The sequence below is a fragment of the Fusarium flagelliforme genome (assembly GCF_020744385.1).
Source record: "Fusarium flagelliforme strain FIESC 12 MPI-CAGE-AA-0113 chromosome Unknown B0J16scaffold_5, whole genome shotgun sequence".
Lineage (NCBI taxonomy): Eukaryota > Fungi > Ascomycota > Sordariomycetes > Hypocreales > Nectriaceae > Fusarium > Fusarium flagelliforme.
Genome location: NW_025763507.1, coordinates 994,844 through 1,009,307, shown reverse-complemented (window position 1 = coordinate 1,009,307; position 14,464 = coordinate 994,844). Strand labels below are relative to the sequence as shown.

The 14,464-nt window shown below is 48.8% G+C and overlaps 5 protein-coding genes across 5 annotated transcripts; 2 read left to right on the top strand and 3 right to left on the bottom strand.

Moving 5' to 3' along the window:
- The first annotated feature begins 27 nt into the window (after positions 1-27).
- B0J16DRAFT_343989 (uncharacterized protein) lies at positions 28-1,114 on the top strand. The gene has a single exon (XM_046128138.1). The coding sequence runs from the start codon at positions 187-189 to the stop codon at positions 958-960; it is 774 nt and encodes a 257-aa protein (XP_045981055.1). The 5' UTR covers positions 28-186; the 3' UTR covers positions 961-1,114.
- Positions 1,072-2,479, bottom strand: B0J16DRAFT_150145 (uncharacterized protein). The gene has a single exon (XM_046122040.1). The coding sequence runs from the start codon at positions 2,183-2,185 to the stop codon at positions 1,184-1,186; it is 1,002 nt and encodes a 333-aa protein (XP_045981054.1). The 5' UTR covers positions 2,186-2,479; the 3' UTR covers positions 1,072-1,183.
- On the bottom strand, positions 2,480-4,003 carry B0J16DRAFT_150144 (uncharacterized protein). The gene is made up of 2 exons (XM_046122039.1): positions 3,686-4,003; positions 2,480-3,562 (listed from the first exon to the last, which is right to left on the bottom strand). Exons 1-2 carry the CDS (start codon positions 3,981-3,983, stop codon positions 2,775-2,777), a joined length of 1,086 nt encoding a protein of 361 aa, XP_045981053.1. The 5' UTR covers positions 3,984-4,003; the 3' UTR covers positions 2,480-2,774.
- Positions 4,004-5,310: 1,307 nt separating this feature from the next.
- B0J16DRAFT_400804 (uncharacterized protein) lies at positions 5,311-6,744 on the bottom strand (the record flags this gene model as incomplete). The annotated part of the gene is made up of 1 exon (XM_046132550.1): positions 5,311-6,744. A coding segment is annotated over one exon (1,434 nt), but the record flags the coding sequence as incomplete, so codon positions are not given.
- A 3,547-nt stretch (positions 6,745-10,291) lies between these two features.
- On the top strand, positions 10,292-13,851 carry B0J16DRAFT_415801 (uncharacterized protein). Its single transcript, XM_046133547.1, has 4 exons — positions 10,292-10,840; positions 10,898-11,024; positions 11,081-12,717; positions 12,768-13,851. Exons 1-4 carry the CDS (start codon positions 10,738-10,740, stop codon positions 13,586-13,588), a joined length of 2,688 nt encoding a protein of 895 aa, XP_045981051.1. The 5' UTR covers positions 10,292-10,737; the 3' UTR covers positions 13,589-13,851.
- Positions 13,852-14,464: the final 613 nt, after the last annotated feature.

Genomic DNA, 14,464 nt, shown 5'->3' with positions numbered 1-14,464 from the left:
AGTGCCCCGCGCTGCCCCTCCAGCTACCGCCCCCTTCCCGAACTTTAAGATGTCGCTCTCCACCTTCATCTTATACTCGAAAGTAGCTTCCATTCCCGAACATATACTCATCTCAACTACAACAAACCAGTTCTACATCTAACTTGGCAATTATCGCAAGCTACAATCCCTCGACTCTATCCACCAATGGAGCTTCTCGATCCCGCAACGGGCGCCGCCCTCCCTAACGACGCTATCCAGCGCATTCTCTTCGTCGCTAATGCCGTCCACGTCTACAACATTCCTCCCCTGACTTCAACAAAGGGCTACAATGCTAGCACATGGACCACAGAGCCCCAGCGCCATATCTTCACTGCTCGTCTGCGCGTTCTCGAGACAGCATACGAATCGGCCTCATCGACCAACCAGCTCAAAGTCGACGCTGTGCTAGAGGATGCTTCAACCGGCCAGCTATTTGCCGCGGCGCCGTATACCACCCCTGGCGTTGTAGAGCCAGTCCTTGACAGCAGTCGATTCTTCGCTCTGACGGTGCGCGATCCTCAGGGACGAAAGGCTATTCTGGGTATTGGCTTTGAGGAGAGAAGCGAGGCGTTTGATCTGAGCATTGCGCTGCAGGAGGCTAGGAAGGCATTGGGCTGGGAGGGCGAGCAGAGCAAGCCGGCCGCGGCGAAAGAAAAGGAAGAGCACAAAGATTACAGCCTCAAGGATGGCGAGACTATCACAGTGAGCTTTGGCGGGTCCAAATTTGGAAGGAGGAAGCAGCAAGGTAGCTCGAATGCAGGAAACTCGGGAGCTGGAGGAGATCTTCAGTCCTTTGCGCTACCACCACCACCTGCTGGCCCAAGCTCTTCTGGTGGCTTCTCATTACCACCTCCACCAAGTGCGAACGCTGTGAAGCAGCAGAAGCAGTCAGCTAAGGATCTTGGATTCGACGATGGACAGTTCGGAGAGTTTGCGTAAGGGACATTGGATACACCGGTGCATTAGCGATATGATTTCGGAAAACATAGTACATATACACTAAACTAAAGACTTGCTAAGGACTAAACGCCAGATTGATATGCTATTAATGATACGACATGGTGTTTTTACGATGACACAACAGTGTTCTTGCTCGATAAGTCATTATGATAAACTCAAAATCAACACGTTGTCCGGCAACACTGATGTTATGCTCATTAGCTTAGGCCTCAGGCCAAGTGTGACGGAGGCAAGGAAGGCTCATTCGCCTCTCCCTGGCGACCAAAGAGCGGGCATCGTCCAACTCGTCTCCAACTTCCGAGCCACAATCGTTCTTCTCATTAGAAGAGTGAACATCAGTAGCAACAGAAGTTGCTGGTGTTGTTGGTGCCGTCTCTGACTCGACGCTCACAGAGGACGAGTCAGGAACACACAGAAGATCCTCAGCGGCTTCGTCAACAGTCTCCAAGCCGTGCATTGCCGGCTCTGAAGGAGCATAGGAGTAACAAGGTCCAGCAGCTTGGTAGAAGTTGTTGAAATAGCCTGTGGGAGCAAAATCCATCGATGAGCCAACGAAAGGTGTAGTGGGAGTAGGAAAGCCAGAGGACGCAGGGCTAAAGCAAATAGACGACGCAACACTCGGGCTGTCGACAGTCCATGCTTGAGCCCACGTCTCACGACTCTGTATCTCGACGTACAGGTCGCCAAGGCGTGAAAAGATGGCCCTTTCCTGCTCAGCAGCCTGGTTGATCTTGGACTTTAGCAAACTCAAATGCTTTCGCAGTTTGCGTCGTCCATGGTCGCCATCGAGGGCTTGAAGTTGTTGCTCAACTCCGCAGTACCGTCTCATAAGATCTGAAGCTCGATAGGAATGTTCTTGAAGCTTTTGGTCAAGGTAAGCCCTTTCTATGTAGAGCTCCTCAAAGGCCCGAGGTTCGAAGAGAAGGCGAGAGCTGACTTGGGCCTGTTGATTGGCGTTTGATCTTGACTGGCGAGACCGAGAGCTCGAGGAGCGTCGGCGCTGTCTCTTTCGAGAGGAAGAGCCTGTACTGGAGGGAGTGTCTGGGTATAGTGTATCCGGAAGGGACTTTGGTGAAGGTGGGAAGACAGGGCTTGTTTGCAGTTTGGGGACAACGATTTTCAAGTCCTCTGGAGGTGGAGTGATCCTTGCATTCATGGGCGGTGGTTGAACCATGCCATGAATTTGTGAAAAAGTTGTATTCATCTTAGAATGATTTGTGATTCTTGGTATTTGTTACTGATAGCAGGGAAGACAACTCAAGAGAAACAGCACGCATCTCTGCTAGATATTAATTCTTCTCGCCGCCCTTGCCATCTCGCACACGAACAAAGACAACTGCGAGGAAGGCCATATTTGGCATGGGGAGCATGGACGCTTTGTTGCCAAATTCGCTCTGGAACAAAGCGAAACAGCGAGTTCCGGGATCTGTCCTAGTGTTCCTTTGGAAGTGAGTTTCCTAGTGTACGAACAGTTGGCTGTTCTTAGGGAATCCGTGCCTGGTTGCCACACTTGGCTCATCAAACTGTCAATAAGAAGTGGTTGGGCTTGGCGTTGAAGGTGCTGTTCAGTCCAGTTGGCCGCCAGGAACCTGAAAGAGATATCGCAGGTCTAGAACAGCTGATCAACCCTGGTTAGGTTTGCCATGTTGATTGAATGAAACCGCCCATGCCAATGGATTGCCCCGGCTAGGTGGTGGCGCTGTTAGTCCCCGCTGTTGGCTTGGAATTGCAGCCTCATGGCATAGCTCAATAGAAATGCAAGCCAGCGGCCGAATGATAGTCAGTTTGTAGCATCAGATAGCAAAGCCCTCATGTTTTGGTGGGTCGTTGAACCTCCACAGTCCATGTTCCTCTGCGGCTTTTCGGATGGAAGAAACCTCTTGATTACTGACAGCTCGGTTTATCTCCGCATATCGGACTTCCTTGTCGTCTTCTTTGGCATCAGATTTCGATCGTTTGGGCTTTCCAACGTGGGCATCTGGGTGATACTGCTCCATGATGTTGACGAAGCAATCCGTAGAAACTTCATTCGCAAGGAACTTCATTATCTCAGCTCCCTCGTCCTCTTTACCTGGCATAACGAGATGACGGATCAAGAGACCTTTCTTGGCTATTCCATCTCCCGTAAAGCACAGGTCACCGACTTGAGCGTGCATGGCCTTGACGCTCTCCTTCGCTGTGGCGGCATAGTCATCCGCTTTAAGTAGCCTTTTAGAAGTTCTTGGTTTCCACACCTTAAAGTCGGCCAGGTAGATATCAACCAATCCGTCCATCAGTTCGAGGGATGCAAGAGAGTCAAAGCTCGAGGTGTTGTACACGATAGGAACGGTCAGGCCATGGTCCCTGGCATGGAGGATACTCAACGCCACCTGCGGCACAACATGCTCCGGCGTAACAACGTTGATATTGTGAACTTTGCCAACCTCTTGCAACTTGATGTACCAATCACCAAGTTCTTCAGGTGACAGGTCCATCCCGTTGCGTTGATGAGATATGTCCCAGTTCTGGCAGAAGATGCATCTCATGTTACACCCGCTCATAAACACGGAGCCGCTTCCATTATGCCCCTGTATACAAGGTTCTAGAGATCAAGTCAGAAGATGAATAGAACAATACAGTGCATGATCAGACCTCGAGCTAAGAAGCTGAAATGCAAGGGATAATCGTATGCAGGAAGCTTGGGGCAGAGCTGGTTGTCACTGACCTTCTCCAAAGTGGGGAGCAATCGTATTGACTTTTGCCTTCTCGCCGATGAGGCACATGCCGGTTTTCTCGAACCGGTTTACGCCACATTCTCTTGGACACAGGTTACAGTTTCGGAGGTGAGCATATGCCAAAGAACGCTTCTTGGCAGCATCTCGAGAGCTGAGGGTCATGTATCGTGGGACATAGTCATCAAGAAGGAACGGAGGAGCGAGATGAAGAGAACGAGTGAATGTCTTAGGAACTATAGAGGGAATTTTATGGAGATTTGAAGCATATCGTCTTAGTGGCAGCATCATGATTGATGTCGAGTGTTCATGATAGATGGTGACAATTGCTCATCAGTGATTGGTGTTGAGGAGGGGATATCTTTAAAGGTGGCTTAGTCATATGTTGACGCATGTTACCAGGGGACCTGCCATGGCCATGGTCTGGACAAGACCTTCCCGAACATTCGAGATTGTCAAGTGAGAAGACATTGGATCTTCTATTGATTCCGCTTGAAGTCGCATGCTTCAGCAAGCAAAGGTACTACTTTCTCCTGCGGAAACCCAGGCTACCTTAGTATGCAATCTATCATATCAAACAAGGCCCAGAAGATGGAGAAACGAACAGATGCTCATAGGTTCTAATAAGCTACCTCATTTCAAATAGAACTCCTATTTTGAGAAACTGTGAGAACTCAATGTGGAAGTTTTGCATCTTCATCTCAAGAGGATCATTCTACTCCACATACTTATTCAACTTCACTCCTCAAGATGTCCTCTGGTGTATATCGCTGATCATGTTCATCTTGACAGCGCCGTGATGTACTTCTCAAGAGCTGCGAAGTTACAGAGAGAGAGTTGCATATCTCCCACATGACTATATTGTTCCCGGTAGCACCACTGGCTTACCATTGCAGAGCGCTGCTCGGGAACTCAACAGATATCTACTCAACATCAGCTACCAACCACTTAGAGGCTGCACTGACCGCTTGGAAGTAACATGTATTGCTCCATGATCCGGGTCCTTTTACGTAATTAACGAACCATATTTGAGTCCCTCGCCAAATGTTGCTCCTTGAAGGGCGGTGCGAGAAGCCTTTCGGCCTTTGGTGGCTTACTCTCGCCTTCAGAACAATCCGACATGTTGGCTGGCAGTAATCTCTAGCTAGCCTTGTATAGACAAGGCTGAACATGGTTGCCTTTCATTAGTATACAAGAAACCGATAAGGCAAAGACACACTGCTGTGATACATTATACGGCGGTGTTGTGCCTCGTGTCGTTGAAGTTTGAAGTCACAAGATGGCTTCATACTCTGTCATATAAGAGATAGTGGTATTGTCCAGCAATTGGAACATTAATGTCTGCCCAACTGATAGAGGCCGTGTAGTTGGAAGGATGGCCGCAGAGGTGTAGGCAACGCGCTTTGGCTGAGACCTTGTTCTTAAGAAAGCAGCATACTATAAAGTGAAAGCAAAGGGCTAGCATTGACAATATATAAGTCACTCTCCATCTAGAAAAGCCCTCCACAGATAGCCCCATATCAATTACTCCTGTACATCAATCCCACACGGTCGTATCTTGCTCAGCCTGCACTCCAACTTCCAGACCTGCCAAACCATTGCCTCCTCACTCTTCAACGACTTCCGCGTGTCTTTCATACCAAGCCAACTGCTCGCTCATTTGTCTGTTCTCGGCAGCCTTCAAAGCAATCATATCCTTCAACTCAGCCTTCTCACGGAAGAGCGCTCGGTTCTCTACCTCAAGCTTTTCTGCTTGATCCAGACGCTCCTTGTTCCTGGCCTCTATGGCAGACACTCGCTCTGGCCATGTGGGGGTCACGACAGAGACAACGGTAGGCCTGTTCTCGATAATGCGTGTTTGCGAGACACCGGGATGCTGGTCTGACGCTGGGATAACGAAGAGAGGAGACTGATGTCCTTTGCCCTTGATGCGGTAGAATCGAGAGGGTATGTCGATGGGGACAATGCCCTTGGCGTAGACTTTTCCTCCTCGTTCCTCGTTCCAGATTCTCTCGCCAATGGTGCCACTTGCCTTCCAGATCTTTTCCTTCTGTTCAATCTGTGCTTCGGCAACGTCGAGTTGACGATGGATGTAGCTCGTGATATCGTCGCCCGCATTGACCAGAACGAATCTGTCTTGAGGATACACGATCTCTCGACCGCCTGAAACACCATCGGGACCAGAAAGACCTAAGATCTGCTGCGGGACAAGAGCTTCGCCGGAGAGGGTATCGAGAGCATTGGCATAACTGATCTCGAGCTCGTGCATTCGACCGATGAGATGCTGGTGATTCAAAAGCCATTGGCCAAGGAGACAGTTACGTGCGCCTTCCAACTGTCTTTCTGACATGACCTGGGCTTCCTTCAGATCCTCGGGGGCTTCGAAACCAGTTGGGAGAATGGAAAGGAGACCACCTGTAGCGGCATACTCGTGATCAAGAATTTCTAGGCATTCATTGGCGTGCATGACAAGATCATGGTGTGTCATGTACGGACGACGAATATCCCCTTCCTTAGAAGAAGGACCACTATCCTCGACCCGCGTCAAAGGGCAACGATGCTCAATACCCCCCGTCTCTGACTCCGACTGGACAGTATTATGCAAAGCCCAAAGGGGATCATGATGCGCCGGATCATCATTCTCATAAGGCGTATCAAGATCGTTCAACCAGTCAAACGCTTCATGCTCCTCAAATTTATAGCTCCTCTCATGTATCCCATCGTGCCCGACTGGGCGAGTGTTGGTCGTCAGGGCGAGTTTGCGGATGAGGTTGACGAGGGAATGGGCGTGTTGCTTGAGGGCGACAAGAGTGGGAGGACGACCAGAAGAGAAGTATGAGCAGTTGAGATGCTGCAGAAGGACAAGGTCTTGATCGTCGAGTATGCCGGCGTCTGGGATTGTGTAGGTGGACTTGTAGGATGTTGCGTATTGGGTTGAGGGGATGTAAAGGGGCTCAGTGCCCTCCATCTCTGAATCAGACGCTTGAGACGATGCCATTGCGATGTTCACGATTTGCACGAAGTTGTTGAGTCGAAAGTCACAAGTTAGGAGAATGGATAGCAGAACAAGAAATGGTTCTCTTTGATGGATGGCTATATCTATCTTTAAATTTGGTCAAAGAGCCTTCTATATCCATCTTTGCAAGGCTTCTCATTGATATGATGCTATTCAAAGAACAAAGGAGGTTCTTTGTTGTCAATGCTCACGTCCCTCAATATGGTGGGCGCATAGACATTGTCTCCAGAGACTATAGGCTGGACTCGGGATTTCTTTGTCTCCCAGTCAAAGAAGGTGGTCGGAAACACCGATACGGGAACTGCAAAGCTTGAACTCTCAAATACTTCTTTTTCTTTGCTGTATGTTTCTCCTGGTTTGTAGAGTTGCCTATCGTTATTTTGCATTATCGCCCAAGCGCATATGAACATCGCCGGATTTCATAATTCCTATTGAACATATGTAATAAGTTTACCTTTGGCTGACGGCATATCAGACTCCAGTCCCTAGTCTCTATGTAAGGAAGATGGTTTTGTTCATCATCACAATGAATGCCGTGCAGATCCCAATCAACGTCGTGTCTCGCCATCCCTTGCAGTAACACGTTTTCAAAACCGCTGCAGTTAATCAAATGCTGCTTTCGATCTCTCACAAAACACAAACATTTCATCGTGGTACGTGAGAAGGCATCACAAGTTTGTGTACGCTAAGAGCTCGCCTCGTCTTGTGCAAGTCCCTTGCTTAGACTAGACTCGCCAAGGGAATGCAGGCATCATCGAGGGAATCTTGGCCAGGTCACAAACCCATATTCGAGGCATCGAGTTGAGTTCCATATGGCCTTTGACATTTTTGTCTTGGCGATTGTCCATTACTCCTCGACTTCAGCTCTGCCACGTACACAGGGGCAAAGAGAGGCAACAATGCCATTAGAATCGGGAATGTTTGACCAAACCAACACAAAGTGAAACACAAGATGTCAAATTTAAGAGTCGACAGCCGATGCTGTAAAACACACGTGATTACTTTCAAGTTAAATAATGAACGACTGTGTAATTGAGAGGCCTGTTTGTGCCATGACGGAGTTTCAGAGTTACCCTGGTACAAAAACCGGTTGCAACAAAGACTCTAGATCGACTTGGGCAGGTAGTCTAGGTAGTGATTTAGACTGTCTCTGTAATTGTGACGCAGTTTAATGGAAACGGCCGTAGATTTCAGTTAATTGAAGCCGGCCATACATGCTTTGTTAGGCGACGTTTGCAGGTAACGGCCACGCTGTGAAAGAGAGACTTTACTCTTTTTGTGGGAATTCAATCAATTCATCACCGCTAATACATCATTGGTCCAGTTACTTGACATGATGCATCGGTCGAACACGCAGCCAGTAAGAGAGTGACCTCAACGCCAGTTCATCTCAGCTGAACCAGCATCATTTCGAGGCGCTAATGCCGAGGACGGACTGGTGCGTGCATCTTGGGGGACGATCCAGAGGGTCTAGCCTTTGGAATGGACTGGGGGTTCTCTGAGGTTGCACAACGCAGCAAGAGTCTTTCTCTCACTCAGTCAACGCTTCAGTCTTTAGGCCTCAATGTAGACCAGTCAAACTAGGAGCGTCATGATGTTGGTCAGGTATTGACAAAGCGTTGACGAGGGGAGTAAAAGTTGGGTAGGCACAAGGATTAAAGATGGTCTAAATCACGGCAGAGATTTAGTAAAATGATGGATGGGATGTTTGTCTGGAGCTTCTTCTCCCGTCCTGTGATTTGATCTGTAGACCAGCCAGCACATGAATACGATTATCAAGAGCGAATAAACAAAGTGCAGGTGCCAGATTATTATGACAGTCACAACTAGCATTAACTCACAGACCAGATCGGCATGAAGCTACTGTAGTGGTTACTGGGGGAGAGGCTACTGTTGATGTCATTGGCGTCAAAAGGTGCCGTCTTGCACGGGACTGAAGGTTCCGAAAAAGAAGGGGAGAAGTGATCGAGTGATTGAAGTGAAGCGCCACGGAATGAGCTTAGATGGTTTCAAAGGGAAAACCAAGAGATGAGGCTTGGCAGGCCTCCTAAAAGGGGAGACGATTAACATTCCGATCATGATCTCCGACTAGGTTCTGGGGTTTATTCAATCATTTGGTCATGACATGTTGATGTTGGGGACTGTGCTTTGTGATGGTCAGTTTAGTCTCTATCATCAATACTGTACTGTATCAACACTAATGATGGAGACTCAAGTTGGCTGCATGAGAACATCTCTGACATCACACACCCTAAAAGAAAAAAGGCATCCCTGTCAAGCTGCATGTTGCGTCTCTAGGGTCTCGGGTCTGTCGTTCGACGGGAGAGCACCCGTGGCTGTGCTGTGCCACTCCTTCGATCAGTGTAAAACCGACGACACAAGCTGAATCGATAGAGACGTTTAAAGGCCTAGAATGAGGGCGTGATACTTTAAAAGAGCCACAATGAGTGAATGGCCTGGTCTAGACTCGTCAAGTTTCAGAGATGCAATCTGACAGTGCACAGAGGTTTTTCCACTCAATCTCTCTGCCCCTGTCCGGTCTCCGTTTGACCGTCCTTCAACTGAGGCATGCACCGCATTTAGTGAGTGACACTATTTACAGTAGCGCAGCATTCACAATGGATGTCCACGTCCACGTCCACGTCTACGTCGTAACAGAATCTGGGTCCCGTCGCCAAGCTTTCAACAGCCGAAATGAAAAAGGATTTGCAGACCCTCACTTTTCACTTCATGCAACTTGATGATTTGAAGATTGAGAATTTAAAGTTAAAGTAACGAGGTTTTTCCTTTTGGGATTGACAGGGTCTTGTTTTGGGAGTATTCGTTCCCAATTCTCTCTTCCCTTCGCTTGGCGGTTCATGTCAAAAGCATACTTTACCGGTTTTCTGGTTTCATTTCCAATTATCGTTACCGTGTTATCACCTGGGATCGATTGCATCCATACCGCTCTGACCTGATTGATGTGCAGTGTACAGTAAATCCATGGACAGCTGTGCTTGAAAGCGTAGGCTTAGTCTACAGGGGGGTCACCCACCCAATTCGATTCAATTACCGCTGATGAGCGCACCAGAAGTGATTGGCTTGAATCGATCTAGACCGAAACCAGGATTTCCACGGATGTTTCCTAGATGGACAGAAGAGCTTTCAGGGACTTGGCGCCTATGCTGTGACGTCGCCATAAGCACCTTGTCTTGATTATCACTGACGTTGAATGGCATCACCCAGGTACCGACTTGCTTTAGTGTGAATTCTTGTCATTGTGTTATTTTTGTTGATAGGGGCAGATATGACAGAGACAATAGCTGCTATTTCACAGACAATTCCACTCTCGTTTTGCTTCTTGTATAAAATCACAGGAACTGAATGGGCTGAGACATGACTTCACCTTGATTAAGGGGGGTCCATCTCAGAGCTAAGCTTCCGTGGGTCTGTGGTCTGTGTGGCGGTCTCCACTCCCTCTGGCTACACCCCTGACGACCACCTAAGCTGAGCATGAGTGCCGTACCAAGGCTGGGTTACCTCTACCGTACGGAATCTAAAACCAGCTTTCAAGAAAAAATACACTTTAATTACATATACCTTAGACCAGCCTCCCCCGTCCATTCTTTTGTTTTATCGTCCTATTTTCGCAAGCCTTTTCGTTCCCAGACTGGTTTGGTTGCAGCTAAGCAAGCACTGTTACCGTCTGTGGGCTTTTGCTTTGGGTTCGCTGTCGCACCGGACCTGCCACTAATCGCAACCTACTTCGGAACGCGCCTACCTTTTCGTCCCTCCCGTCGGGTCTCATCTTAATCTATCTGCCACCCGCCCCGCAAGCAGAAGGGAGGAATACTAACAAAGTCGGCCTTAATCTAATTCCAAATCTCAATTTCTTCTTAATTGCTTCCCTTTCCCACCTTTATCTACCTACATTTTATCTCACCTATCGACGTCGCGTATAATCGAAATAATCGAAACCGATCTCTAATCGCCCATACCCAGGGCCTCGACCTCGACGTAGTTCAAAAAAGATACTGCCGGGTCGTCATCATGGGACAATTCATCAGTTGGTTGGAGGACAACCTCCCCGACCCTCAAACAACCAAGGGCAATGCGGGCGAAGCCAGAGGACCTCAGCCCAAGTCCGTGTCGAGTACGTTGGCTTTATATCGAGTTGTGGAAAATGCGACGCACGACTAACATATCGCAGGCATGGTCTCGACTCTTGTCCCTGTCCTTGTTGCGACGGCGGCATACATGATTATTTTCCTCATATTGCGTAAATCCAATAGGCGTTTCTATGCGCCTAGGACCTATCTGGGTTCTCTGCGAGAGCAGTAAGTTTCAACCGGTTATCTAAACCTTAAGAACAACAATTCTAACGGCCTCACAGTGAACGAAGTCCTGCGCTGCCAGATGGTTGGTTTGGCTGGTTTGGTACCTTTTGGAAGATCCCCGATGCCTACGCCCTACAGCACCAGAGTCTCGATGCCTACCTCTTCATTCGATTCCTTCGCATTTGCTGCACCATCTGCTTTGTGAGTCTTTGCATCACATGGCCTGTCCTCTTCCCCGTCAATGCCACTGGCGGCAATGGAAAGACAGAGCTTGAGTTGCTCTCTTACAGCAACATCAACATCGAGGACTCCACCCAGAGAAACAGACTGTACGCTCACTGCTTCATCGCATGGATCGTCTATGGCTTCGTCATGTACACTATCCTCCGCGAGTGCCTCTTCTACGTCAGTGTGCGACAGGCTTTCTTGCTCACTCCCCAGTACGCCAAGCGTATCTCGTCTCGCACTGTTCTCTTCACTTCCGTGCCCAAGGATTATCTCGACGAGGCTCGCATTCGCACTCTTTTCAACGACTCAGTCAAGAACGTTTGGATCCCTGGTGAGACCAAGGAAGTCGATGAGATTGTCGAGGAGCGCGATGAAGTCGCCATGAAGCTCGAGAAGGCAGAGGTTAAGCTGCTCAAGCTTTGCAACAAGGAGCGTATTAACTCCATGAAGAAGGGCGGTGCAGAGGCCGAGAAGCAGAACTCTGGCCCCACTGACCCCGAGTCTGGTGACGCTGCCGCCCGCTGGATTCCTCAGAAGAAGCGACCTTCCCACCGCACTGGCCCCCTTGGACTTATTGGCAAGAAGGTTGACACCATCGAATGGGGTCGTGAGCAGCTCAAGGAACTCATCCCCAAGGCTGATGAGGCCCAGGCCAACTGGCTCGCTGGTAACTACGAGAAGCACTCTGCTGTTTTCGTTGAGTTTTACACTCAATCTGATGCTCAGGCTGCTTTCCAGACCACTACTCATCACCATGCTCTCCACATGGCACCCCGACATATTGGCGTCAAGCCTGACGAGGTTGTCTGGAAGAGTCTCAAGTTCTCTTGGTGGCAGATCGTTATTCGCCGATATCTCATCGCCGCCGTCATCGCTATCCTCATCATCTTCTGGGCCATTCCCGTTGCTATTGTCGGTGTTATCGCTCAAGTCAACACCATCAAGTCTCTCCCTGGTCTTACCTGGATCGAAAGCATTCCTAGCGTCATCCTTGGTGTCGTTTCTGGTCTTCTGCCTTCCGTTGCTCTCGCTATCCTCATGGCTATGGTGCCCATTTTCATGCGTGTTTGTGCTAAGCAGGCCGGTTGCGTCTCCATCTCTCAGGCTGAGCTCTTCACGCAAAACACCTACTTCGTCTTCCTCGTCCTCCAGGTCTTCCTCGTCCAGACTCTGGCAAACAGTTTCGTTTCGTCCATCGTCACGATTGTCCAGGACCCCAGCCAAGTTTTTACTATGTTGTCTTCCTCGATCCCTACTGCATCCAACTTCTACATCTCCTACTTCATCGTTCAGGGTCTTGGTATCGCCACCAGCGTACTGACCCAGGTTGTCGGCTGCATCATCTTCAACATTTTGTACAAGTTCCTTGCCAGCACCCCTCGAGCCATGTACAACAAGTGGACCACACTCAGTGCTCTTACTTGGGGTAGCCTGATGCCCGTTTACACCAACATTGCTGTCATCAGTAAGTTACCACTTTAACTATATAAACTGTCCCTTGCTAACCTTTCCTAGGCATTGTCTACGCTGTCATTGCTCCTCTTATGCTCTTCTGGTCGACCATTGGTATGGCTCTCTTCTATCTTGCCTACCGTTACAACATCCTGTTTGTCACAGAGACCAAGATCGACACTCGAGGTCTTATCTACCCCCGAGCTTTGAAGCAGCTTTTCGTCGGTGTTTATCTTGCCGAGATCTGCCTCATCGGAATGTTCATTGTCTCCAAGGCTGCAGGTCCTGCTGTTTTGATGGTTATCTTCCTCATCTTCACTGTTTTGTTCCATGTTACTATGTCCAAGGCCCTCGGCCCTCTCCTTTCCAACTTGCCTCGCTCTCTCGAGGTCGAGGAGGAGCAGATCCAGCGAAGCAACCAAGGCTCTGAGCTGGAGGATGGGCATGCCCAGAATGGCAATGGTGCTACCCATAATGGTGATCACCATACTGGCAACGGCAAGGCCAATGTTATGAACAAGTTTGCGCCTGGTGGTACTGCCGGTGTTCAGAAGAAGGGCAACTTCTTCTCAAAGTGGCTCAAGCCCTGGATCTACGCCGACTATGCCACCATGCGTCAGCTCGTCCCCCATGAGAGCCACATGGGACTTGACTACACTGAGGAGGTTGAGCGCGATGCTTACTTCCCACCTTCAGTCACAAGCCAGACTCCCATTTTGTGGATTCCCGCTGATCCCGCTGGTGTCTCGAAGCAGGAGGTGTTCCACACGAGCAAGGTGATCCCCATCTCAGACGAGGGTTGCACATTGAACGACAAGAACAACATCGAGTGGGACACTGAAGGAGCACGACCTCCTATCTGGACCGAGAAGATTCACTACTAGAGGAGATGATTTTGTCTGTGTGATACCCAAACACAAGCCGGCTATCAGGCTGTGTCGTTTTGATAAGAGTGTGAGAGATAGTTGAGAGGTGGCATCTAGAGCCTGGAAACAAGAAATAGTGGTGGAAGAGTATGTTTTATGAGATCGTGCTACGACGCTTTATGGACACATCGGCTTCGAGGCGTCTTGTGTGGTTTTAAATCAAATTTAAATCAAATAGTTATAGCTTATAAACCAATGAATCCTAATGCTCATGATCAAAGATTTGCTAGCAATATTTGTAATGTGATTGTGATGATTCTATCTGTCTAGTGAGAACAATTCGCTGTTACTGATACTCACATGTCAAAATGCATGTCAAGAGCCGGTCACGGAACTGAAGCCATCGCAAACCTATACCGACATTTGGGATAGAATGCAAATCCCGTCTATTGATGCAATAGTCTCGACTCAGTCCGATCTGTCTTCTGTCAATAGATTTCAATTAAGGTTTTTCTATAGTTGATTAGGCAACTGATCGGGTTCGGTAAGATTTAGGTACATTAGCACGATCGCCCCAGCTTCTTCTCTCTCCACTGATACCACTTTGACGTTTTTTCCCTGGTAATCAACAGTAGGGTTATTTGTGATAGTTTTTCTAGACGATTAGACTATCTGTGATGACCTGAGACATGGAACAAAGCGTACAATTCAGGGAGTGGGCTTGGTGATAGTTAGATAGTATTATCATGGAGAGAGAAGGGAGGGCGGTTGTTGGGGTGAGTAAACAGGCCTTGGCTGCCAGGATTTTCTTGATCGAAATTGGGTTAACTGACAGGGAACTAAGTGACTTGGACTTACCGGGAAGCGGATAGCGGCAGCCACAGTTCAAGCCTC